Here is a 27,906-nt window from a genome sequence, read left to right as displayed (position 1 = left end):
CCTTTATCACTGGAGAAAATAAGGCACAGGGAGGTCAAATGACTTGCATGCCCCCAAGATCAGCTGTAGTCCAGAAACCTGGATTTTAGTGCTTTTTTTTTTGCAGGTAGGCATCCTGAAGTTTGGCGATAGTCCTGTATTTTTTCATTTGCCTTTTTTTTTTTTTTTTCTTAGAATACTGGGGTTTAACTGACTTTTAACAGTGTTGTATCTGTCTTTTTCTCTGTTTTCTTAGGTTTGAAGTATAATCCCGCATTCATTGCTATCTAGAAAATGTCTTATGGATCCATTGATGGGAGTGGATTTGGGAGCAGGAATCCATTTGGAGGGCCTTCGAGACAAGGCTATCAACCTCTCGGTAAAGTATTGATCCCTTGCTGTAATTTATTCTGCTTGACTCCCTGGGGACTGAAGTTTTACTTGCTCATGTTCAGTGTGGCTGATGTATAAATATCACACTCTCTCCAGAGGTCTTTTCTGAAAGTGATTTTCAAAGGTGAAAACCAAACTTTTGTCAGGTTCAATTTGTATGATGAGGCACCACATCTTACCATGCTTGGGACTTGAGGCTGCAATGTGGAAGAGCAGTGCTGATGAGGATTTTGGAGGTATTTTGGGGGACTACAAGAAGAAATGTAGCATATTCTCTAGACCTGCTTATGAATTCCCTCACCTACCCAGCACCTTTGCAAGAATTTTGTCCAAATGGTTGCTCTGTGGCTGGCTGTAGGCACACAGATGACAGGAAGATGTGCAAAGGGCAGCAGGCTGTGCTTCCACGGACAGTAACTTAACTGCTGTGGAGGCTGCTTGAATCTGGGAAATGTGCTCGGATGTGGCAACAGGGTCAAATCTTGCTCAGGAAACGCTGAAACCATAAACAGTGTCTTGCAAATGACTGTGGATTCTACTTCTGTGGCACGTTTTTAAGCAAAAAACAGATGTGCTTTCCTTACCTGTTCCCCCCTTGCCCCAAAGGACTCTAGAAACAGTAAAGTGGAAAGAGAAAAGCATCCAGGTGTCAACGTGTGTATCTGAAATGGTCCCAAATGTGTGAGTCAAACTGTGCTTCATAAAAGCAAATTCATAATGTAATTGTCATAACATGCAGTGCAGCTAATGATTATAACCTCCTGCTTTTGTGTGTTGGAGGCGTTGACTCTACTTGACACAGGCAAGTTGTAGGAGACATCCTTTGCCAGGAGGAACACAGCGTAGTGCAACAGTTGTCCGTGTTGATGTGGGGCTGGCTCGTGCACAGAAGTGGAAGGAAGGTCTCATCCTGCCCCTTTCTGAGCTGCTGTTCAAGAGGCCAGCTCACATGGGCATTGGTAGATAAGGCCACTTCTCCGGCTGCCCAGATGTGCGCCAGATCCCAATCCAGATGGGCAATTGCTTTAGGGCCAGATCTGGGGTTATCTAGTCTGGCTTTCAGGAAGCCTTGTTAGCTGGAGCATATTCTTGCATTTAATTTTGGTCCTGGGTCTGGCTTGCACTGCACGGTGAGGCTGCAGTGGCTGTGGTGTAGAAATGGCCGGGAGTTCAGACCTCTGCAGACACATCAGGAAAGGGGACCTTGTAACATGGCAAAGGGCTGTGTTACCGCTTTGCACAGGGAAGAACATCACCCCTCTCTTCAGTTGCCTTTGATTTCAACTGGGCTGTTCATTAAGGCAGCCTGACTTGGTTTTCAAGTTTTGAGGGCTGCAAATGTTCTTCGGGAAATATTTCATTGTTTTGCAAATAGCTGTTCCCCCTGGATGGAAATATAAAAGAAGCATAGAGGTTTCTCTTCATTTTCTGTTTTCTTACGAGTTTGGGTGTAATTATGATTTTTTTTTTCTTTGAACAGGGAGAAGGTATTGAAGTAAGTGTGAGTTGTCTGTTCAGTTGTAAATAGTGATTTTTACTCTATTCTACAAGGCATAATTAAAGGCATAAAAGCAAGGAAGAATGGGATACTTGGGCACAATGTAAGAACCATAAGAAAAGAGACTTGAAATGTGGACTAGACAAATTATGAACCTCAGTGCATTGTAGTTTACGTTAAAAAAGCATGAATAGTTATTGTGCTGTATGAAAGACCACTATTTTTAATGCAAATGCGCAGAATAATTCAAGACACTTGCAGTCTCTAAATATTTGAAGAGATACCTCATTGTGCCCAGCTTGCCCATCGTTACCGGTGGTTACCGGTGTGATGCTGAAGCCACCCTCAGTGGATTGCAAAAAGCAGCTGATGTAGAAGCATCAGCTTTCTTGAGACATCCATGGTCTGTCAGCTGCCTGGCCGGAGCCTGTTAATGTGTCGGCTTATGTCTTGGAGTTGAGTGCTGGCCTCCCCTCCACGCATGCACACATCATCTCAGGTGGCATTGCAATGGACACATCTCCAAGGTCCTCCAGGGTTGATTTTTCCAGCAAGCCAAAATTGGTTGTGGACTTGCTAAATACCGAGTTGGTCCCTTGGCTAGGCGTCTCTGTGGAAAGGATTTCAAGGGAAGGAACCTGATTGCGTTGGCCAAGGGAAACTTGGAGAAACTTTTCTCCTTTCTGTGTGTCTCAATCAGAGATATTACTCTGAACCTGTGTAGCTCCCCATGCCCCTTCACCATGGGAGACTGAGTAATACATGCCGGATGTCTTTTGTTGTAGTATCCCCAAATATTGTCAGTAATTAAGTGTCGGAGTAATGCAACACTAATAGTCTGCCTCCTGCTTCTGAAAGATGGATGATTGGCTCACTAAGAGAAACTGCCTGTTGTATTAGATCATGGTATGGCTGGAACAAAAGAGCGTGGCCTTCCTGCTGGCATACGTATGTCCGCTCGCAGTGGGAGCAGACCTTGATGGGCATGTTCCCCCTGTGCTCTTAACCCCTTCTTTTTACATCTAATAAATAAATAAACCCAGGTACCAGCATCCCTGCTGTCCAACAGTAGCGTGCGGTCCAGCGGTAATATTCAGGCATCCAACAGAAAACCCTGAGATCCTGCAACAATAAAGGTGATGGGGGTGGCACTGCTTAATAGCCTTTTGGTCATAAATTGGCATGGAAGTCACATACAAAGAACAAGCATGTTTCGGCAGCCCCAGCTTGCCCAAGGAGCTGGAGGCTTGTCACAGCAAGTGGTCGTACAGTGCGATGGGGTAAAAAGAACTGCAGGGGACTTCATTTTTTAAATCTCTAATTTCATGAAAGAGAGAAACAAAAGGGGGGGCTCAGGTTTTGTTTCTTTTTTAATAAAGGGTGATACTACCATGAGGGTATCCTATGTCCTAATACCTGTCTGTCCATCTTGGCTCCATGCTCAATCCGAATGTGCTCCCCAGGCTGGGAAAGTTTAATTACTTGAAGGTGCTTCCCTTGGCCCTGGGCTGATGTGATGATGGATGGACTTAGAGCCCATCATTGGACTGCATAGCGGTTGCCCTTGCTGACCAGCCTAATTAGAGAGATCCACAGACTCTGTTTGCAGCAGTTTTGGGAAGAATCCCGGAGGCAGGTTTTTGGGGAATTTGGTTTGCCTGGGACTCTTGGGTGTCAGACAACTCTGGTTCAAACTCTGCTTTTGGTGGTATTGCTGGATATCCAGGATTTCTTGGGGAAAAAACCCAAGTATAGTTTTTTATTATTTTCTTTTTTTTTAATATCAGAAATTGATGGCAGGAAAGCGAGGTTGTGCTCAGCAAAACTCAAACGTTTTGTAGCCTTAGCCAGGGACACTCTAAGGTGTGTCACAAGGAAGACTACCAGGATTACTTGGAGTATAGTAGTTTTGGGGGTTGACATCATCGTCACACAGCCACTGGAGAACAGCAAGGAGTGGCAAGTGGAGGTGTAAACCATTTCCCTGCTCCTCAGTTGTGAGTTACAACCTCCTCCAGCAACACCTGCATCCAGTCCCCAAAATCCATGTAAAATGAAGTGTTCCCTGTTTCCTTGTAGGATCTTCTCTGGGCTTCAGCTGTGCTTTTGTGTTGCGTGGAGAAGTTGGAAAGTAGGTAGTAGGAAGTTGTTGATGTTTTCTTTTTGTTTTTATTTTTTAACCTGAGAAATTAAAAAGATTGAAATTACCTCAAAAGATTTTTTTTTTTAAGTAATGTGACATATCTGAAATAAACGGAGATCAAACACTGTACAGCAGTTGGAATTAAACCCTGAATTCTTACAATTCTGATGCGTGCAACATGCACTCTCTACTGTGTACAACCTATCTTCCCAAAAGCATCTTTCTGGGGGGAAAATGAACAAAACCTGCTGTACACATGGAGGCATAGAGGTCAGGAAATTCAAATAGCTTGAATTAAAATGCCACAAGCCAGGAAATTTTTAACACTGCTTTTATTAACCTTACTGTGCCCTGGACATTAAATGCCAGATTTGAAAGGGTGAAGGTAATTTCATATTCCAGAGGTGCAATGTTTTTAGGTCCGCTCAAGGGACTGTTGGGTCAGTGCTTAATTTTACTGTGACTTCATCTAGACCATTTTTCCTTCAGTTGCTCGTGAAGATATCATGCGGAACACTGGCCAGAGTTGTACTCAAGATATATCGCACATGCATCTTTATCTTTGTCTGCTAGGTTGGTTAACTTGCCACAGAACAAAATTAGATTGGTCAGTGCAAGTTGTTCTTGGCAGTGTTCGCTGGGTATATATCACTTAATTATCATTTCAATACTTAGCAATTGTTAAATGATTTGTTCTAACATTTTTCCAGGAATCGGGTCTGTAATTTTCCTCACCCTCCTCTCTCTACCACCTATCTGCTCCTCTGGTACCCCAGCCAGCTCTTTGATGGAAAGTCCCATCTAAGTGCTGGCAATGCTGTCTCTGTCTGTCTTAGCGGTTGGACCATCCTTCAGTCCTCTTTGTACCTCTCCAATCCTATTTTGCTCTTTTCTTAGCAGTTTTGGAAAGTGGTTTGTCCTTAAAAACCCACCTTGGGGTTCATTGTCACCTCCAGGCTGGGGAAGACACAGAGCTCATGTGCTGCATGGGAGGGAGATGCTCACACCAGTCGTGGCCCCTTTGGTGTGATGCGAGCTCGCCAGGATCTCTGCTGTGACCTGGGTCCAGTGGCTAAAGCTGCGGTAGATGTTCTGTAGACAAAAATCACTCAAAAGCTGGTGTACGAACCACCACTGTGGCTTGACCACCACGTGGTCTCATTGCAGCTCTGGGTCTGATGGCAAACCATGGGAAAGAATCCACTGCCAGCTTCACATCTTGATACTGCGAAGTGCTGAAGATACATAAACTCTTAAGTACACAAGGAGTCCCCCTGAGGTTAATTAACATCAAGCAGGTGGTTAATCCTTTTGCTATATTGGGACCTGAATACTGCTTTGGTTTTGCATTAACTTCTCAAACTACTTCCAATAATTGCAACGCTATAAAGCGACACTGAAACCCTTGGTCATTGCAGCGTACAGCATTGTCCAAAGGATCTGGAAGGTGGTCTAGGTCTGGTCGTGGCACCTGTTCCTCACTGGAGCAATGAGGGACCCAACCGTGCACTTAAATGTCCTCAGTATACGGTGTTAGAAAAAGTTAAAAGCAGTGAAAGGAAGCAAGAACAATATCTTTGAATCATTTAAGGGGATGCAAAGCTGCTATGCAATATTAGGGGTGCTTTTTTAAAAGTTAAAGCCTTTAAAACTGAAGGATTGGACTGGTCACAAGCGGTGTCTGGTCACAAGTGGTGTTCCCCAGGGCTCTGTTTTGCAGCCAGTCTTGTTTAATATCTTTATCAATGACCTGGATGAAGGGTTTGAGTGTGCCCTCAGTAAGTTTGCAGATGACACCAAACTGGGTGGGAGTGTCGATCTGCTGGAGGGTAGGATGGCCCTGCAGAGGGACCTGGACAGGCTGGACCGACGGGCCAAGGCCAACTGTATGAGGTTTAACAAGGCCAAGTGCCGGGTCCTGCACTTCGGTCACAACAACCCCATGCAACGCTCCAGGCTTGGGGAAGAGTGGCTGGAAAGCTGCCTGGCCGAAAAGGACCTGGGGGTGTTGGTTGACAGCCGGCTGAACATGAGGCAGCAGTGTGCCCAGGTGGCCAAGAAAGCCAACAGCATTGTGGCTTGTATCAGGAATAGTGTGGCCAACAGGAGCAGGGAGGTGATTGAAGCTGGTGAAGGGTCTGGAGCACAGGCCTTCTGAGGAGCGGCTGAGGGAACTGGGGTTGTTTAGTGTGGAGAAGAGGAGGCTGAGGGGAGACCTTATCGCTCTCTACAACTACCTGAAAGGAGGTTGTAGTGAGGTGGCTGTTGGTCTCTTCTCCCAAGTAACAAGTGAGAGGACAAGAGGAAATGGCCTCAAGTTGCATAAGGAGAGGTTTAGATTGAATACTAGGAAAAATGTCTTCACGGAAAGGGTTGTCAAATATTGGGACAGGCTGCCCAGAGAGGTGGTGGAGTCACCATCCGTGGAAGTGTTCAAAAAACAGGTAGATGTTGCACTTTGGGACATGGTTTAGGGGACATGGTGGTGTTGGGTTGAAGGTTGGACTGATGATCTTAGATATGCTTTCCAACCTTAATGATTCCTAGTTTTTACTTTCATTAAAAACTAATCCATCCACCAAGCCAGGAAACACGGAATTGCTACTCTACCCTTAATTGGTTTAGTGGTGGACTTGGTAATGTTAGGTTAATGGTTGGACTGGATGATCTTAAAGGTCTTTTCCAACCTAAACGATTCTATGATTCTATGTCTTGGTCACATTCAGTAATATAACCAAAGCTTTCTTCTGGGATGGAGTCCTGTCAAGTGCAGAATGGAAGGAAGGTCTTAACGTGCAACCTTCTGTAGCACCTTTTGTCTGCCATTCATAGACAGGTTCACAGATAAAAATCCAAGTTTACCACTTGGACTGTAAAGAACGCGGTCTTTCCTCTATTTTATATAGCCCAAAACAATAAAATGGCTTGTCAAATGTAGTGTAAAAAGTTTCTGAGAGTCTTAATGATTGACTTTCGCTTCTAAGTCTTGAGTCCTGTCATGTTTTCTTGAATTTTTGGGGACACGGAATTAGAGGACTCAGGTGTTGTATTAAATAAGTTATTAATTGGTCTGAAATAAAGTTCTGGTCAAATACTAGATGCAAATAATATAAAAAAATCATAATAATATGATCTCTCCCACTAGACAACCTCAGAAAGCTTTTTGTGGCATCTACAGAGGAATTATTTCATATTGTTTCTTTGCTATTGTTCAAGATCACCAAATATTGTAATTTATTTCCTTAGTCCAGTTTCACTAAATTTAGAGGATATTCTCTGTTTTACATCCAGTTCTTAGAGATCTTAGCAGTGATTTAATGAATTAATAAGCCTAAACATAAGAAAACATATTAAAGAATAATGAACAAAACGTTTTATAGCAAAAGGAATTGCCAGGAGAATTAACTTTCATACACGAATTAACTTTGAAACTGTTTATTTTGAAAACCTCTGCCCTATCCCTTCTGGCACTTTTAACATTATAATAAAAGTTTCACTATAATCTCAGTATTTCAGGGAAGATAGGTCGTTATGCATTTATTTATATAACTAGCAAAACCAGAACACACCATTGGAATAAATAAGTGTTTTAATGAAATATGTGAGGGTGAGCTGACTTCATAGGACTTAAAAAAAACAAACAAACCTAAACCAAAAACCTCTTGGGTAAAGAGAAACTTTCTTTCTTTACCAATTTTATTTGCTAGTCTTGGTCATCCAAAGCCATTTTATTGTAAACATGTAAAAATCATGCCAATGGTCCCAATCTTTAACAGAAAATTCGAAAGCAAAGACGCTGGCCTCTCTTTAGGCAGTGTTCAGCTGGAAAAGCATTTAAACATCTCATCCTCTCAGAATAGCTTGCTCCATTTTCCACTCGATTACAGTCAAATTAGAAGTAGCTTAAGAAGATCCTCTCCCCGCGGTCTCCTCGTCGTATGGGTAGACGTATCTTGACAGGGAAAGCAGATTGGGATGAACGTGCTGGTGGTTCCTTTAGTTTCCCAACACGTGCCTGGTTGTGAGCCCCAGACCTGAGGTTGTCCTTCTGGAATGTCTTTCCAAGTGCATATATTTCCCTAAAGGAGAAGAGACCGTCCCATGCTTTAGTTTCAGCTCCTGAAATGAATACAGCTCAATGCTTTTTGCTTCTGGCTTCTCTTCCAGCTCGGTGATTTCTGGCAGAGACAGTAACAAAAGGCTTTTCCTTGTCTCAGATGCGAAGAAAAGTTAAGTTTTATTAAAAAAATAAAATTCAGCTATCGCTTCACAGAAAGTTTGTATCAATTCTTGTTTAAGCTGTTCAGACCTGGACAAGACATCAGTGCTCCCGAGATTTCTTTAATATTGTCAGTTCAATCCAGTTCTTTCTTTTCTCAGTTGCTCAAGAGCACTTCTCCAGTTAGGAGAGCAGAGAGGTCTTTGCTTTAGAGCCCTTGTCCAACAAGCCATGAGTGAGTGCTTGGCTGCATTATGAAATTCTTGCAAGTGCTGTGAGCCTGCTCTAACATTTTCTCTACCCCTGGTCTTGCACCCTGTGCTTGGTACCCTGTGCTTTGCATCTTGGCAATATCAGATGCTTGGATCAGGAGCCATTTTTCTTACACTGTGCCTACAAATAAGTCTACCTGAAAGCAAGACACAGTTAAAACCGAGCAGTAGGAGTATGCCATGACCTTGTATGAATGTCTGTCTGTGCTTGAGAATCATAGAATCATAGAATCATTTAGGTTGGAAAAGACCTTTAAGATCATCCAGTCCAACCATTAACCTAACATTACCAAGTCCACCGCTAAACCAATTAAGGGTAGAGTAGCAATTTCGTGTTTCCTGGCTTGGTGGCTGGATTAGTTTTTAATGTAAGTAAAAAGTAGGAATCATTAAGGTTGGAAAGGATCTCTAAGATCATCAGTCCAACTATCAACCCAACACCACCATGCCTACTAAACCATGTCCCAGAGTGCCACATCTACCTGTTTTTTGAACACTTCCAGGGATGGTGGCTGCACCACCTCTCTGGGCAGCCTGTTCCAATGCTTGACTACCCTTTCCGTGAAGAAATTTTTCCTAGTATCCAATCTAAACCTCTCCTTATGCAACTTGAGGCCATTTCCTCTCATCCTATCGCTAGCTACTTGGGAGAAGAGCCCAACACCCACCTCACTACAACCTCCTTTCAGGTAGTTGTAGAGAGCGATAAGGTCTCCCCTCAGCCTCCTCTTCTCCAGACTAAACAATCCCAGTTCCCTCAGCCGCTCCTCATAAGGCCTGTGCTCCAGACCCTTCACCAGCCTTGTTGCCCTTCTCTGGACACGCTCCAGCACCTCAATGTCTTTCTTGTATTGAGGGGCCCAAAACTGGACACAGCATTCCAGGTGCGGCCTCACCAGCGCCGAGTACAGGGGGACAATCACCTCCCTGCTCCTGCTGGCCACACTATTCCTGATACAAGCCAGGATGCTGTTGGCCTTCTTGGCCACCTGGGCACACTGCTGGCTCATGTTCAGCCGGCTGTCGACCAACACCCCCAGGTCCTTTTCGGCCAGGCAGCTTTCCAGCCACTCTTCCCCAAGCCTGTAGCGTTGCATGGGGTTGTTGTGACCAAAGTGAATGGGGATCCATGGGAAATAGGTTGAGGTTGGAGCTCCTCTCCTGTTTGTTTTTCCGTCACAGCTGTCTCACTGTGCACCTGGCGCTGACCTATGTCTTGCCATGCCATGCAGATGTGCTAGCAGGGAGGTTACAGTCTGAAATCAGTGGTAGATCAGGTCAGAGCTTATTCCAGGTTTGCTCTCAATGTTCCATGTCTGGGGCTGGTGGCATCTCTGGGGTGGTGTCTTCACTCCAATTCAGTTCATCCAGTTGTCTTGCCGGGGAGAAAGCAGGATTAGGCTCCAGACAGGCTGAATGCTCCTGCCAGCATTTTTCTTGAGGTTCTGCCACTCCTTTGCTGCAACATGAAAGGGAGAACCCCCAGATTTTGCTGGAAAATACGGTATCCAGGAAAAGGCTGTCATTGCTGGCACAGGTTTATCCACTCATGCTGCATGTCGCGTTCCCTGTCCCGTTCTTTGGAAAGTGCTGGTGCTGGCAAGTTTGCTGTCCTTATGGCTTGCTAAAAGATCTCTTAATATTTTGTTTGTTGGTTGGTTGGTTGGTTGGTTTTTGTATGTGCACATCAGGAAACCAAGTGAGGTTGAAATTAAATTCAGCTTAGTCTGTCCTGGGTTGGATTGACACAAGGATGTTAATGTGCAGTGAGTGATCAGGTGTGTGCTCTGTCTCCTCTGCTATTTCTGTAGTAACTCCAATAAATTTGGGAATAGATATTACTGGGCATTGGAAGGAGAGCTAGAATAGTATCTGGCATGATTTTGCTTTGTCACAAGCATTCCGCAGCTACGAATCAGACATTGGCGCAGCGCAGATTGTTAGCATGGGTGAGACTGTGCTGCAACACCCTGATCTTTGGCTGCAAAGCAAACTTTGTATTAACTCTATTGCTTCAGGGACTTTTTTTTGTTGTTGTTGCAGAATTTGTGCTTGGGGTTTTGGCTGTGAGAGTGAACAAATCCAAAGAATATGAAACCTGGGATAAAGTTTAGGAAGGGAAAATTTAACCTCTGCTGCCTGTGCTGTTGTAATATGGCAAGTGGGTGCTGCAGGGCACACTGGGTGAGATGGAGCTCGGTGTATTTGCCAAGTTGGGGTGTATTTACACCCGGTGTTACGGGCAAAAAGATAAATATATATAAACTAGCAAAAACCTCTGTGCGTGAATGCAGCTTGTAGCCCAGCAAGCCGTTGACCTTTTGGAGAGCACGTACACATCCAGGCCCTTCTCCATCACTCCTGCTCCCACCTGCAGATCTCTGAGCCTCCAAGCAGGGGGATTTTTCTCCTCATTTGCTTGCACAGCCCTGGAAAAGCCCATACCATCACTTGAGAATATCTGGCTGAGTCAGCTGCTCCTCTAAAAAAATAGTTGCTTGCTTCTTTACCTGTCCGTAAGACAGTGTGAAGGTGTGCATTTTAAAATGGATAAACACTAATTTGTTTTACACTTAGGTGGTACCTAATAGCTAATCCATTGTAAAATTTCTCATGCTGGGATTAGTTCCTGTTTGACAAGTATATTGCTATTTCTTTTCTGAAAACACATCCAAAATACTGAGTCTGGGAGCTGCATACCACTGGTTTTCAGTAACAAATGAGGAACACTTTTTTTGACATAGGAGGAAAATCCTTTTAAATTTTAAGGTTCTGGACTTGAAAGTGTTGAACTTGCAAGTGTTGGTCACCTCTGCCACTGGTCTGTACTGTGGCCTTGTGCAAATCTATTAACTTCCCTCTTTTCTTGTTTCCTTGCCCTCCTGCCACCTAGTATTATCTAATTAATTACATTCATGAGAATGTAGAATATGTCTCTCTTAATCGATTAGAAAAACAGAATTTAGCATCCTTTGTGTATGTGTGCTTTTTCCTTTTTCTCTTTGAAAATGGAAGTGGAATTTTATAATATTTGTTCCTGCCAGCAAAGTGGGAATGGAGATTTATGTAGCTACTGAAATACTCTAGTGGTGAATTGCTGTTCTGAAACCTAACTATAAGGATATATTTATTCAAAGACAGTACACAAACTCACTTCTATGCACTATGAAGGGCAGACACAGCTGACCCAAAAATGTATGTGACACAAACAGAATTTGGGTTGAGTGGAAAAAAAAAGAATAAAGCTTTTATCCATACTGTCAGTCCAGAAATATAATTTCTAACTCTCTTCTTCCAGGTTGACATTTGCTTGGAGGCAGACACTGGCAGCTAGAAGTGGGCAGGGATTAAAGAGCAACAGTGAGGAAGAACTTGACAGATGTAAGCAGGTAGATTTGGGGTTAGGGTAAATTAGTGTGCATGGAAAGCACTTAGGAGCAAGGAGGGATTTTAAATTGGATGTTAGGACATACATGTTGCAGATCTTTCCTGAATTTCTCTGTTAGACTTGGATATTAATGGCTGGGATTCATGAGCACCTTTTAGTAGCTGTTGATGAGGCTGAAGGTAATGACAGTCCTACAGATGGTTGGAGTGGGGTGGAAGAAGCGGCTTGCATAGGTTTTGAGGTGTGCAAGTGATTGTATAGGTGTTTCTAAAACCAATTTCCCATTGCTTCCTGATCCCATGCTGGAAAAGACAGGGTGAAGAAGGAGGAATAATTCAAAGCCCTGCTGATTTATACATAAACAACCAAATGCAATGAGCTTAGCCAGGAAAATAGCGCAAAGTTGGTTGCACTTGACATCTCTCCTCCTGCTCACCGCTTGCGCTGCTGAGCCAAGGTGTGGCGGTGGGGAAGGTGAGTGGAAAGCTCATGGTCTCTTGCCCCTGTGATGGCTGGTGGAGAGCTCTGCCCTGTCCCTTCCCAGCGGCATTCCATCCCCTGCGGAAAATGAGTTTTATCCTCGTTTGATGGATGGAAGATTTGTGTCGTGGAAGGATTCCTGCTCACAAACTGAATCCATTGCCTACTCTGTTTCCCTAAGGTTTGAAGCTGGCATGATTTCCACAGAAAAGGCTTTCCCCTCCCCATTCCTGAGCCTCATGGTTTTCCTTAGCCAGACTCCCTTGCTGTTAAATCTTGGTTATTCCCTTGAAACAGGAACCACTTTAGCCACTGCAGTTTCTTGGCTTGCAATTCACGGGGCTTGCTCTCATCTAACACTGGCCATCCTTTGAGCCGAGCTGTTTCTGTCCTGGGCTCATCCTTCAGTAGAACTGTGCATGAGCTTTGTTACTGGGATTTTTGAACATCTGCACAGTAGAAACCCAACAAGGTATAAACTTGCTTTTAAATTTTAAAGGAAGTACTTGAATAAACCAAAACTTGCCAGTGGAGAGTTATGTAGATGGTAGATTTTCTTTCTCTTCTTTTGGCAGAACTGGTTAGCAGCTATCTTCTAACGATGCACCTCTCTCTTCTGCCTGGATGGTTTCTTAGTCTGGAGAAGCACTTGAAGAAAGCGTAATTTCTTCTGTCCTGTAGCTGTGGGAGTTTGGTACAGGTTGTTATCATGGACACTTTGACTTGCCTGCAACTTCTTCCCTTGGCTGAGATGGAAATGAAGCAGCTGGAGAGTGAAGTAGGGCAGGTTTTTCCCTTCAGGGTACTGCTTCTGCATACATGGATGTCAGGGCTGGAGAAACCGGTCCTGAAGACTTGAAGACAGTCTTGAAGAACCGTAGATCATGCTGTTAGTGATGAGTCTTCAAGCTATGAAGAGCAGGGCCTGTGTCTCACCTTTAATTGTCATACCCCAAGCAGCACGAGCATTTTATTCTCTGGTTTCCACGCCTTTCTGCAATGCACAAGCTTTCTTGCCCCAAATAACTCATTTTTTTTGGAGAAGGTCAGAGTCCGAGACTGACACTTCTTGTTTCAAGACTATTTGCCATTGTCATCCATGTCCCAGTCCACAGAGTCACAGGGGATGGACAGAATGGCTCTTGTCTGGTGACACTGGGGAATGTCTCCAGTTCTTCCAAATCACAGAGCAGCTTCCTTGGGCTAACGTGCTATTTTTAGTTTTAATTTGGCTTAGTCTATCTGAAAAACTTGATCCTTTTGTGCCTGGCAAAGACCACACGTCTAGCAGCCAGGCATGCTGCCATCTCACCAGATGGCTGGCAGGGCAGTGGCCAGCACAACTGTCTCACATCTCCTCTGCTTGGCAGCACACATTCCTAGGTGATAGTCACCATCCGCTTTGAACTTAAAACACACTTAGGGACGGGCCAAACCGATGTGCCGGCTTTAATCCAGCCCCATGTAGCAGTAACTTCATTGAACATCATGGAGATAATGCCCGTAACTGCTTTATAAGCAGGTGGGACTTGCTCAGAAGGTCCCTGTCTTTGACACGTGCTGGGTGAGCAGGAGGTTCGCTTTGGGATGTCCTCTTATCCAGACCTCAGGCTGGTTTCATGCAACGTCTTTAGATGAACTAAGTAGAAACATTTTATTGGGATGTCTGTGTTTCTTACCTTTCTCTGCTGAGGGACACAATGGGATGATGATGCTTCTTTTTTTCTATATGAACACATCCTAAGTACGTTAAAGATGCTTTAATTCCTTCCAAACCCAGTATTTTTAATGGGACTTAAGCCTGCAGCACACTGAAGTGGTAGGCAGGTGATAATTCTTGGGAGGTACAGTACCGGGATTAAAATATTCACAGTAGGCTTTTTTTATGGCCTATATCCCATTTTCAGAAATGCTTTTAAGGTCAGATCTCACAGGTCTCCAAGTATTTGATGACGCAGGTAGGGACAGGAAAGTGGATACACCAAGGCCCCTGTCTGCTCTGGAAGGCTTTTAAGGATCTCTCGAAATACTGGCTTTCAACCAAAGGCTCTTTTATAGCCAGTCAAACCTGAAAGCTCCTAAATCCCTTGGAGCCCAGAAATGTGCTGAAATAGGATTAAGCACCTTGAAATATTTCTGTGTGTTTGACCATTCCCTGCTTTGACAGCTTCACCCAGGGAGATTTGGGAGTGGGTTTTCAGAGAGACAAAGATCTTCCCATAGGTGTGGATATACATGCCCGTTGTGCTGACACATGCAAGGACTTTGTCTGGTTAGGTAGGCAATTTCAATTTTTTTCCAAAATGCTTTGCTCAGGTGCTTAGTGGAGAGCAGAAGAAGACTGAAGAGCTGACCACAGCCACGCTGGATGAAATACTGTAAATCCTCTATTCCTTCTCCTCTCCTAATAGAGATACAGAAATGGACATAGAGATAACAGCTGACAAAGTAGACAGACAAAGTCACATAAAGATGATTTTTTAAAAGTCATAAATCGATCTTTTTGGGCTGGGAATAGCACATGCCATGAACTTGCATGTGAAATGGGTCTGTTGTGTATGAAGCTGTGCCAAGGCAAGACTGCTGCAAATCCTGTTCCCCCAAAAAAGGGGTTTTGAAGGGGGAAAGTCAGTCCTGGGTGCCTGAAAATTTCACACCTACCATACATGTCCACTTGCATAGAGGCAACTGAAGTGATGGGCTGAGCAAAATGAGATTTCTGTATCACTTTTTCCCCCTTATCCACCACACCTCTTTTATATTTATTATTATTTTCACTTCTGTAAGATGATATAAAGCACAGATTTATAAAGAGGGTTTGCTGCACAGTACAGTTCGCAAAGAACTTGGGTTTATGACAAAATGCAGCAAAAAAACTTTTATTGCAATCATGTAGTAGTCAATATTTTAGATTTAGTTCAGGTACTGCAAGAGTTAAGCAGGTTGGGAAAGAGGAGTTGTCTGCTGCTTTTCCTGAAGTGCTTTACCAGCCAGACAGTAGCCAGATGGCTGTGCTTTTGAACAATATATAGATAATACCAAGCCAGGATCTAATAGCAATAAAATAGCTAAAACTGTATAGAATGTGTTTATATACCTACCTAGGGTGTATGCATGTGTCATATGTGTATTTGAAATGTAATTTGGAGTTTTCAGTCGTACTGTCATTTCATACCTCTCCTTTTATAGTCTTACTGCTAAAATGAAGTGTTGTCTATTCATATTTTTTAATTTTGGATTGTTAACACAATTTCAATATTTTCACAGAGAGGTTTTTTTTTTTTTTTTTTTCCTTCTTCATGGGGTTTTCACACTTACTGCTCATCAGTGAAGAAGAAACCAGGCCCTGTTGACAACCTGACAGGGAGAAAAAATGCATGCTTATGTACAAGATTAATAGGAAAACAGCCACTGTGGCAAACAAGAGTTTCCTTTTGGGAGATTGAACTTCCGAGAGATCAGAGAGTCGGACCACTTTGGATTTGGGGGACGTCTGGCATCCCCCCCACATTAATTGAGTTGTTAGTTTGTCTTATGTCAATGCTGCTTTTTTCCTCCACAGCCCCAGATTTGACCTGGTAAGAATCCAGCTTTGCTTTCTTTTATTTTATTATATTTTATTTTATTTTATTTTATTTTATTTTGTTTTATTTTATTTTATTTTAATTATTTTGATGATGTCTAGTTGGTGGGAGGAGGGCTGCTTTTCTTGGTGCTGCTCCCCAGCTCCTTTGTTTCTGGTTGAGCATCCTATGCTCTTTGGTCCATCTCTTTTTTATTGCTGTGGTTTACTTCTTCCAGGCATGTCTGAGACCTCTTCAAAGCTGAGCTGAGAGGGGATGAGGAGCAGGCCAGCATTTCAGCATCACGGTGGCAGTGCCTCTCTGCAATAGAAAGCCTTACAAGCACTCCTTGTAGCATCTCTCCTCCTTGGCATTTGCATCAGGGTGGCTGTGAGTCAGGCAGAAGGGATTCCCTGCCGGCGGTGGGGGGCTTTCACTACCGTAGCACGCTGTGAATTCCTCTTCTTGGCTAAAAACAAAAGCCAGCCTGCTTTCGGGGAGAAATGCTGGGTATTCTGCTTGATTTGCTGTCTCTCTCTCTCTCCCTCTCATTTCTAAAAATCTCACCCCCTCCATATCCATTAGTTTAGGCACAGCAGGGTCTCAGCTTCTTTGCCCCCCCCCAAAATATTTTTTTTTCCTTAATGTTTGTTTTTTCCTTAATTTTTTCTTCCCCTTCTCTCAGTCCCTTTCTCCTCATTTCCTCGTGCTGCTTTTCTTGGCCAGGTTTCCCGAAGCGAAGTCAATGACATTGTTTTACAGTATTGTATAAATACTTCCCCTGGTTTGGCACGAGCATATTTATGTCCACGTCCACATCGGTGCAGACTGCAGAACAGCTTTGTGCTCAATCCCTGTCGTTCATCTCAGATCACCTGGAGCAGGCTCCGGCTCTGAGCCGCATCTCCATGGGCAGTGTGGGTGGTGCAGTCCTCGACCACCAACACAAACCCTTCCCTGCGCTGAAACGGGCACTCGCGTTGGTCGGTTTTAGGAAGTCCATTCCATCTTCTCATCTGAGATAGAGACCATTACTTGTAGGCTTAGATGGATTGTCCTGTGTTAAGCTGTTTGTGGGAATATGTTGTTGTCATCCCTTGAAGCCCTTGCCAAAAGGAGATGTGTGTCGTTGGTATCCTTGTGAGCGAGCTGCATTTTTAGCACAGTAAATAGATTTTCTCCTTTGTCTACCTGCTGAAGGGTATGGGCATTGCTCTCCTCCAGAGAGAGTCCTCTTGGTCAAGGTTGTCATAATTATTTCTCATGAAACTCTATACTAAACGTGATGTTTACCGGCTCGTTCGTTGACTCGTGTTTTCAAGTCTGTGACCATGGCTCACTGAATTACCTTCAATAAGTCAAGCATCTTCATGTGTGTCTTGCTTCCTCGACATGGAAGACAGAAGGGAGGAGAAGGTTATCACCACTTCCCAGGGAGTTTTCCCTCCCTGCCCAGCCTGCAGACAGGAGACTGGCCAGGAGACCAGCTGAAGGGTTAGGAGACTGTACGCTGTTATATTTCTTCTGCTGCTCTTTTTAAAGGCATATTTATTTGCCTGGGATGGTTTTTGGGTGCTGATCTGCCTTTACGCGGTGATTGTGTCAGATCTCCTAAGCTAAGCAGAAAAGGAGAGGAAACAGAGAGCTGGAAAATGAAGGTGATTTAGTTGCAGCTGGTCCTAATGGGTTATAACACAGATGTCCTGACAAATTCTTAAAGGAGCAAAGATGTCAGATTCCAGCATGAGAAATATCTCAATTCCTGGGAGGAGGCTCTACCAGGCCTTTTAATGACCCCCAGTGGCTGAGATCAGTTTTATCTCATCCGCAGCTTTGCAGAAACACGTTGCCATGGATGAAAGGCTTTGCAGCAAAAGTCATGTACAGAACTTGGCTGTACAGGAACCAAGCGCCAAGAAATAACATGGTGATTAGCACAAGCTTGGGACTCAAGGAGAGTTTCCTTGTTGCAGTGCTGGTTACTGGGCTGCAGCATGCAAACGCTTCCCTCTCGGCTCAAGCTTAGCTTTCTCTGCCTGTGCCTGGATTTAGAAGATCAAAAAATAGATCAGGATATTGGCTGTGTCTTCTGGGAGGAGCATCACCGGGTTTGAAGATGCAATCATTTAAAAATAAAGAGATGAAAGTTGATGTGCTCTAATGCAGGAGCTGTTCTGCAGCTTTTTTTTCTTTTTATTTTCCTTTTTTAATATACATGATAACTAGCCTTCAAACTTCATTGCTTCAGAGGAAGCCTGAAACTAATTCTGTGTTTGGATGTTCTGGCAGGCTAAATGCTTTGCTGTTTTTTGGAGAGGATGTTTCCAGTCCCAGGTAAAAGTTAGAAAAGGTAAAATGCCTACTGATACCTGTAGACACTATGAATTTGCATTTTTAGCTCATTTTCTGTGAAAATGCAATTCTCATCAGCTCAAGTGAGGGTCAGCAGAGCTGGCAGGACAGTAGCAGATGTTTTGGTGACTTTTCATTGTGAAACCACCCTGTGCATGGCCAAGAAACCACCTTGGGTGTGTCGAGGGTGGCTGCAATCGGGAAGGTGGCGATATGGGGATGGGGAGCACAAGGAAGCAAATTAAAGCAGCTCTCCTGGGACACCCTGGTTTCTGCTTTGCCCCAAAGCTCCTTGCAGAGGTGGATCTGGCAGCAAGCACATCAGCTTACCACCTTTTCCATTTATTTCACAACCCGATGATGAGAGATGGTGCTTACCCACTGTAGGGGAAGAGCTTCTTGCACTGCTTCACCTTCTGCTGTGCCCAGCGGGAGAAGATAGGGATTATTCACTAGTTGGTTGTGCCTCTTTCTCCTCCGCAGCTGCCGTTCCCTGCTAAAATAGATATCAAACTTGTGATTGCTCTGCTCACAGATAACTTGTAAAACTTGCTGCTTCAGGCATCAAGACAGACAGACATTTGAGCTGGAGCAGGGAGGCTTGAGGAATAGATGGAAGTGCTTGAGGAATAGATGGAAGTTCTTGAGTATGTTTGTAGACACCTTGTTTTTCCCTCATGACTTGCACACAGGAGGCTCCTTAAAACACAAGGCTCTATAATCACATGGTCTAATATTAAACCATGTGGATAGCTTATCTTTTATGCTTTGGGATATCACTGTTAGCAGTTGTTTTGGTTGGTTGGTCCAGAGCTGCTCACGGAAGACTCGAGCTACCCATCAACATGTGAATCTTGCTAAGGGAAGACATCACCATGGCCAAAAGTTCATCTGAGCATAAAGAGGCACAAACCACTTCTGTGGCCCCAAAGAATATTCACAGCTGTAATGGCGAATATTTAAGGATAAGGAGATTAGACCCTTCTGCTTCAAGGTAGAAAATAAAAACCTCCTAAAAAATGAAAGCTTTGAAGGACCATTCCCATGTATGTTATCTCCATTTCTGTAGCTTCTCCATAGGTCCCAGGGGCAGGCATTGAAACACATGAATTTCTGATCTGGTCCATTGGCTCAGATCTTGTATAATACCTGTGCTTGCCTTGGGAAAAGTTTTCTAAATTCTCCTCTGGAAGAAGCTTTGGAAGGGCAAGGAGGATAAAGAGGATAAAGAATCAGTGGATGTCTGCAGAACAGCGTTGCATAAATTTAGGGAGGTTAGGAACAAGGCAAAAAAAAATAATCTTTTACAGAAGTGGTTATAGTATCTGGTTGGGACCTTATCAACGAATAATGAAGTAGATTGCAGAGGACTTCCTCTGTGCCTTCACTGGAGATTTATCTTACGGTAGTTTATGAGACTCACTGGTGCGCTTATGAGGAGATTTAGAAAGGATTTCACGTTACTGCTGTGTGTGCGAAAGGAAAGAAATGGGGATGGAGGAGAAAGATGGAGAGAATGGGTACGGCTACCCCATAGTGCAGAGCAGCCATAAAACTGTTGGGAAGTGGGACTGTCATCCACAAGGCAGAAGAAATGGAGAACAGCAGGTTGGCTTGTCTGTGTATTTTCATTTCTTTGCAGTCATTAGGGACAGACCAAGGTAAAGTTGCAGCCCCACTTGGGTAAAAGTAAGTTTCCTGGACAAACACTGCAAACATTGCCCAGTGTTAGTGAACTACCTGGAAGATCAGAAGAGAAATATTTTGTGCATAATGAGTTTCCCACTCCTGAGACTGGAGCAAGAATAAATCACTTATTTTGCTAATAGGAAAAGAAGACCATTGTGGGACAGAGCAGAGTGCTCGTTTAGACGTGATCTTCTGATATTCCCAGTGATTACATTTTATGCAGGATCAAATACTGACCATCTTCTGAAGCTTTTGTAGTAATTCTTCAAGGTGAACTTTTTCTTGTGTCCAGAAAGGACCCAGCTGAATGGTAAATTTTGCTTGATTGAAATCTGCAAAGCATAACCCGTGTCCTTGCATCTGCAGTGACATAATTTTGCTCTGGGATTTTGGAGCAGGCACACACAACTAGATTGTAATATAGCAGGAATGTTTGATGTCCTGTCTTAAATCCCAAACTATTAACTTAATTAATATTGCAGGCTCTTAACACCTTTCCCTATTCACGAGCTACCTTGCGTGAGACTGGAAAATGATGCTGCTTCACCTTTCCTGGCCTTGCAGAGGCAGAAATGTGTGCCATTTGGTCTGTATTAATTATTTCACTCTCAAGGCCCTGATCAGTCTTTGACAGAGAGCTCCACGTGGGCTTTTAGCTCTGGGGTTAAGCAGCTCCCTCGCTTTATGCCAGGGCAGCTGCACTTTGTCAGTGTATATAGTGGTACATGTGTAGATCTACAAGACCAAACCCCACTTTCTAACTGTTACAAGGGTATTTTAGAGGGTAAATGAGTTTTTTTCCCCCCCACTGTAAAGGTGGATAATATAATTGTGCACTCTTTTTAGCCAGAGTAGTGCTATCCTCTTGGCATAACCAGCCTAGTTATGTGCAAGTGAGAGTGCAAGTGTTGATTTTCTTAGGGAGATGCTGGTACAGAAAAAGATGCACAATTGCCCCAAGTGATTTGCTGTTTGGGTGGACAAAGGGGAGGATGAGATGGTTAAGCTGCCATCTGACGTGGAGATAAAATTCAGTTCAAACAGCGCAGTGATGTATCACTGAAGATGAATTATTTTGAACAAGTGATTCCTTAAACAGATGCATTTAGGTATCTCCAGAGTGTTCAGTTTAGGTCTGTGGGTTATTTGAAATTATTTAGGGCCCTTAGAAGAAGTCTTCCCATTTTTCAGGCAGAAGCCCTCCATGTTTTCCTCCACAGGGAGAGGAAAGGAGGGGTGGGAAACACTGAAACTTTCGTCCTAGTGTTCAGGACAAGACTGAAGAGTTGGATATCCCAGTGTCTTGCCTCAGTCCTGACGCTACCTCCCTCACCATTTCTGGGCAAAACCTGAAGCAGCGCTTCTTTCCCTAATGGTGTTGATAACTCATGGTACCCGTTGCTCTTTCGTTTGTAATTTTGAAGCATATTGAGGATCTTGCTGTGATTACGAAAATTGCAAAGAAATATTAATGTGTTTCCAAGCTGTCAGGCTGGGCAAAAGGGAAGAAGGAAAAAAACTCCTGTGTTGGGTTTGCGTGGCAAGGTTTTGGTAGCAGGGGAGCTACAGGGATAGCTTGGGAAGCTGCTAAAACTTCCCCTATGTCCGATAAAGCCAATGCCAGCCGGCTCCAAGACGGACCCACCGCTGGTCAAGGCCGAGCCCATCAGCGACAGTGGTAGCACCTCTGGGTTAACAGATTTAAGAAGGTAAAAATACCCTGTGCAACTCTAGCTAGAGTGAGGAGTAAGGACATGTGAGAGGAAGGACTGTGCAGCCCCCCAGGTCAGTGCAGAAGGAGGGCAGGAGGTGCTCCAGGCACCGGAGCAGAGATTCCCCTGCAGCCCTGGTGCAGCCCATGGGGAGGCAGCTGTGCCCCTGCACCCATGGAGGCCCCCGGGGGAGCAGAGATCCACTGCAGCCCGGGGAGGAGCCCACGCCGGAGCAGGGGGATGTGCCCCAAGGAGGCTGTGACCCCGTGGGAAGCCCACGCTGGAGCAGGCTCCTGGCAGGAGCTGTGGCCCCGTGGAGAGAGGAGCCCAGGCCGGAGCAGGTTTGCTGGCAGGGCTGGGGACCCCGCGGGGGACCCACGCTGGAGCAGGCTGCTCCTGAGGGGCTGCACCCCGTGGAGGGACCCACGCTGGAGCAGTTCATGAAGAACGGCAGCCCCTGGGAAGGGCCCACGTTGGAGAAGTTCATGGAGGACTGTCTGCTGTGGGAGGGACCCCACGCTGGAGCAGGGGAAGGGTGTGAGGAGTCCTCCCCTGGGGAGGAAGGAGCGGCAGAGGTGATGTGTGATGAACTGACCCCAACCCTCATTCCCTGTCCCCCTGCGCTGCTCATAGAATCATAGAATCATGGAATCATAGAATCACAGAATGCTTTGGGTTGGAAGGGACCTTTAGAGGCCACCTAGCCCAACCCCCCTGCATTGAGCAGGGACATTTTCAACCAGATCAGGGTGCTCAGAGCCCCGTCCAACCTGACCTGGAATGTTGCCAGGGATGGGGCATCTACCACCTCTCTGGGCAACCTGTGCCAGTGCTTCACCACCCTCATTGTAAAAAACTTCTTTCTAATGTCTAGTCTAAATCTATTCTTCTTTAGTTTAAATCAGTTATTCCTTGTCCTGTCACAACAGGCCTTATTAAAAAGATTCTCCCCATCTTTCCTGTAGGCCCCCTTTAAGTATTTGAAGGATGGGGAGGAGGTAGAAAATTCAGGAGTGAAGCTAAGCCCGGGAAGAAGGGAGGGGTGGGGGGAAGGTGTTTTAAGATTTCATTTTTATTTCTCATTATCCTACTCTGATTTGACTGGGAATAAATTAAATTCATTTTCCCCAAGTCAAGTCTGTATCGCCCATGATGATAATTGGTGAGTGATCTCTCCCTGCCCTTATCTCGACCCACAAGCCTTGCGTTACATTTTCTCCCCTGTCCAGTTGAGGAGGGGAGTGACAGAGGCTTTGGTGGGCACCTGGCATCCAGCCAGGGTCAACCCACCACACCGACCTTACTCTTCTTTGGGATCTCAAGACTGGTAGAGGACAGGGGAAGAACAGGGGTGTCCAGTCTCCTGCTGGACATTCTACCTCTTGTTAATTCCCTCACTCCTGAGTGCATTTCATCATCATAAAGGTCTCGTTGCGGATTTTGCTCTGAGTGCTAAAAGCTTTGCTCCCCTCTGCCTTCCTCCGTGATTTAAAAGCCACAGATGCTGATACATCTCCAAGACAGAATCTATTACACTTCTCCTGCCAAGCAGAACTATGGCACTTGCTTTATTTCCCTCCTCCTAACACTCAATTTGTTCTTTGTCAGTGCTCAGCTAGCCGCATTGCTGACCACCAGCAGGGCTCCCTCCACGCTCCTTCCTCTTAGCTTTCCCCTTCTTAATTTCATTATCCATTTCTAATGGCTTTTTAATGTCTGAGCTGAATTTACAGTACCAAGGACTTTGTGCATCTTCTGTTTCTCCAGAAGTGTTTCAGGGAGGGCATGACTGACCATCCGCTGCTTTACTCATGCCATAGAGAAGAGCTGGTCCCCAGTGTTGGAAATGCATTTATTGGTCTTGCTTTTTTTTCTTGAATGTGGATAGTGGAGCATTCACATGTGTGTCCTGAGCTTCCTACCAGTTTGTAGCAACTGCTGATTTTCCTTCATTGAATCTCAAACAATTGAACACTGGATTGCATGTATGTTGAGAAAGTCTTTGTCCACTTGTATCTCTTCAGGGGTGAGTAGCATCTTTCCCAGACTGCTCTACAGGTGTTCCTTGTAAACATTGCATCATTTACCTTTTCCTTGGTTTGTCTTTATTTATAAAGAAGTCAGTAGTTCTAAAACTCAGTTCCTGCTTTTTGTTTTGTTTTATTTCCCTGTTTTTTCCCCTCATCTTTCTCTGAGCATCCTTTGGTCCTTATGCCAGCTGTAGAGCAGGACAACGAGTTGTCCCTTGGCCTGGGGAGCCCACCACACCTCTGAACAAGATTAGTACGTGAGCTCATCTCTGGCAGCTCTACCAGGTTTTTACAGCTAATCTGCCTGGTTTTTGATGGAAGCTGCCAGTGTGTTTATCTCCAACTCTACCCTGGGGTCTTTGAGAGCCACAGACCTGCCAAGAGGGTAGGTGGCTCCCAAAACTGCCCCGGCGCTGGACGGGGGTCACAGTTCTTGGTGTCAGTTTTAATATTCATACAAACATATGCTACTTTTATGAGTCACTAAATCTGTCAGTGGTGGGATTGAGGCATTCCAGGTTTTAAAGGTAATTAAAGACTGAGTAGTTCATAAAACATGACACAGCCTGTGGGGTCCTGGCGAGGTACTGAGTGTTGTGTGCACTTGCCAAAAGAATGCCAGATGTTGATGGGAAAACCAAGCCCCTTCCCTTCCCATGTTCTTCTTGACTTCAGCGAGACCTGAAATGAGGCCTGGCAACATGGATGTGACAACAGGTGATGGGATGTTCTTCAAGCTAAGAAATCTTCATGTCCAGGAGCAACCCTGCAGTCCATGCTCACCGAAGCTGTCCATCATGCTTCTACATGTTCCTCGTCATCAGCCTTTAATTACTTCTCCAGGGAGATTAATTCAGATCTCAGCATTGAGAAATGCTCCCTGAAGTATAACCCAATCTTTCCTTTAAGTCTAGTTCCTTCTCATTTACTATTTCTTGCTCTGATCCTCCCCAGGTGACTTCTCCTCCATAACGTTGGCCTAACAAAACATGGCTTCAGAAAGATCTCAGGACTCACCTTTTGTCTCTAACGGCATTATCCTGAATTAGCCTTGCATGCTGCAGAAAGTGAGAGTGAATGTCCCATGGCAAGATGAATAAATAGGATAGTTTTACGGCGTGACACAGGGACGACTGTGCCTGGGGGTCTTAGTGGAAAACAGAGAAATCCTCCAATTTTTGAAGAAGAGATGAAGAGCTCTTACTGTTGGACTTCTAAAATCGTGAATGTCATAGTTGGAGAGAGGTACTGTTGCAGCGCATTATCTCTTCCCTCTCTATCATCTTTTGTCGCATATAAAGTGGGAGCAATGGCAAAAACATAGCTTTTCAGGCATATAACCTTGTGTGTTCATATTTTATAGATTTAAAACAAACGAACAAATAAAAAAAAAAACAACCAGAGCTATTTGCTTTCTGGGAACCTTCTTGCTTTTGCTTTACAGCTCCAGCTGGGAAATTTGGGTGTAGTTCTGAAAGGAGAAAAGTAGTTTCCTCAAAGGGCCAGCTGCCATAAAGTGGGAAATAAGAAAATGAAAACTGTTAATATTTATGTGAACACCAGTGACCAAAGCTAACCGGGGGGATCAGTATTCATTCCCTGGAAAATAAGGATTATAGCTGCCTCTATCATCCCTTTTCTGCTGAGGTTCTGATGCATTTATTCATTGCTTTATATTCTCAGCAAAGACTTACAGTTACAAGTTGTGTTTTCCCACCACAGAGGGACAGGCAGTGAAAACAGAGTAGGATGGGTAGTGTTGGGTTTTGGAAAGGCAAATACAGAAAAGATCTTGCTGATGCTTAAGGTGTGCTGTTGTGATATTGAGGTTTGTTAAAGGAAAGTCTGGGGATGTAATATGTGTGAACAGGTATTTCCTGGACCATAGAGTGGATTTAGCTGAATTCCTTCGGAGGGAATTACTGATTTTTTTTCCCCAGTATAACTAATGCGCATGTGCTGAAAATAAGTCTTCCTTCTTTTGAAGGACAGCTGCAGTAAAGGGAGCTTTGGGATGAGTTTCCTCTTCCATTGCCTGCAATGCTGCTCCATAGCAAGAGGAGAGGGATTTTTATTTTTTAAACACTGTGTTGGTTATAAATAGGCTCAGCAGCATTTGTTAACTCTTAAGAAAACCATGAGTGTTAAGCACTTGACCAAAGCAAGGCACTGTGTTGCAAATGCATCTCTCCCTCTGGAGAGAAGAAAACAGAGGTGTAAGTGGCTTTACAAGAAGTTGTATCAACTCACTTTGTGCACTTTGCTGGAGGGTTGCTCTAAGAAACTGCAGAGCATACAGCTTTCAGCTCTCATTTTCACATCTTTAGCCATCGGAGAGGCTAATTGGGTATGTTCTCCTAACGGGGCATTAAACCCTGTGAACCACCAGCTCAGCTGCCTGTTTAGGATGGTTGCATTTAGTTTAGTGCTGCTCCTAAGCTAGTACGGGCAGGGCTGTTTAGCTTGGACACGCTGTCCTAATGTGGCTACAAGCCTTCAGTCTGCGTCTGGCAGGTTTGTGTCTCTTCGGTGAAGAAAAGACCACATTTAGGTCTTGTCTGCCCACCAGCATTTTTAATAGTTATGATAATTGGTCCATTCAGAGTAGGGAGACGTGCAGCCAGGTCTGAAAATAGTGAAAAAATGATGGATCGGAGCCATTTATCACATATTACAAGGAAAGAAAGTGGGGAGGTAAGAAAAGCGGCGCCAGCTCAGTGCAGGTGCTTCCTCGCAGTCTGCATTGGTGCTGCCAGCTACACCAATAAAATTAAGTCCTTGCCCTTGGAGCCTCCAGAGGAGCTGTTGAAGCTGGCCACTATTCTTCCTTGTGCTTCAGCAATGCAATAAATAACTAGATGCTAATCACAGCAACTTGCTAAAATAATATGAGGGGTCAAAAACAGCTAAATTTTTGAAGAGCTTTATTTGTTTCCAGCACTGGGGAAGGAAAAATCACTGTGACTTGCAATTTGTGCATATTCAAGAGGCATTCAAAGAAATACAGGTAATGCACATATTTGGGTATACCAGCTATTAGGCTTTGTTCTTTGCTTAGAGGGCCTGGTAGGTTTTAAATGTGCTCAAAATAGAGAAGGTCACTCATTTCTTCAAAACTGTTGTTTCTAGGAGAACGTGGTGTATGTTCCCCTCTCAAAGACACCAGTGTGGTGTGAGTGTAATTTCCATTTTGAGAAAATAGATTTCAGACTGGATAGAGAAAGATAGGCCTGACTGCCTAAAAGGAATACATACCATATTACTGAATGCCTGCCTTGAATCCCATCTATTTGTGTTGCCGCTCCAGTCTCGCTTCACACGTGAGTAAGCTTGTTATTCTTGGAGGAACTGTTAACAGACATATGTCTGCGGGATCGGGCCCCCCCGAAAGAGCAGATTTAATTATACGCATGGCAAGTTCATGTACTTGCTCGAACAAAGAAACATCCAGTGTAAGCTCTTCTGGGGAGGAAGCGTTTAATCATGCGTGTTTTGTGCAGCGCTTGGCGTGATGGAACGTCAGGGAGCAATTCATTCCCAGCACCAGTGCAAAAATGGTGATTAATAAAATTATAATCATTTATACTTCTAATACTAGGTTTTAACCAGTCTGGTTGTGTCTTTCTCTGATTCGGGAGATAGTACAATTATTTTCATGTATGTGAAGCTTGGATAATATGATAGCTCAAATGCTTACTCTCTAGTTGCTGATTTAATTATATGAAATGTCAAGTTAGTTTAAGAAATACTTGGGGAAATCCCTACCTCTGTCAACCAGGAATATGCGAAGTGTTTCAGACGATAACTTGTACCTTGCTATTAAAAAAAAAAGTCAGGCCAGAAAGCAACACATGCACAACGTCTGCGCGCTGTGTGACGCATCTTGGATATTCAGCAAAACTGAAACAAGAGATATGATTTTCTTTTACATTTTGAAGGGTGACTAAAACAGCTTTGTGTTGCTCACGGTGTGTCTCGTAGATGCCTTTTGATTGCCGATGAGTTTCAAACATGGTGAATAAAGGTAGGATTTGGGACTCTGGTTGGGGGGAAAATGCATTTACTAGGTGGTTAGTTAACTCTTCTCAGTAATGTGAATCCTCGTGTGTATGTGATCTCTGCCTCAAGAAAACGGACTTCTGATCTAGAAGAAAAGCCTGGCTGAATAAAAGGAATGGGTATGCTCTC

General features: G+C 44.3%; 1 protein-coding gene across 1 annotated transcript in view; it reads left to right on the top strand.

The window, feature by feature from the left end:
• Nucleotides 1–273: 273 nt before the first annotated feature.
• TSNARE1 (t-SNARE domain containing 1) overlaps nucleotides 274–27,906 on the top strand; it is a 324,770-nt gene continuing 297,137 nt past the window's right edge. The window contains exon 1 of the mRNA XM_075705087.1: nucleotides 274–358. Within this exon, the coding sequence (XP_075561202.1) occupies nucleotides 274–358 (85 nt within the window). The remainder of the gene's footprint in view (nucleotides 359–27,906) is intronic.

The sequence above is a fragment of the Pelecanus crispus genome, chromosome 2 (genome assembly GCF_030463565.1).
Source record: "Pelecanus crispus isolate bPelCri1 chromosome 2, bPelCri1.pri, whole genome shotgun sequence".
Classification (NCBI taxonomy): Eukaryota; Metazoa; Chordata; class Aves; order Pelecaniformes; family Pelecanidae; genus Pelecanus; species Pelecanus crispus.
The sequence above is the reverse complement of the archived record's forward strand: the minus strand, read 5'-3'. Positions and strand labels throughout refer to the sequence as shown.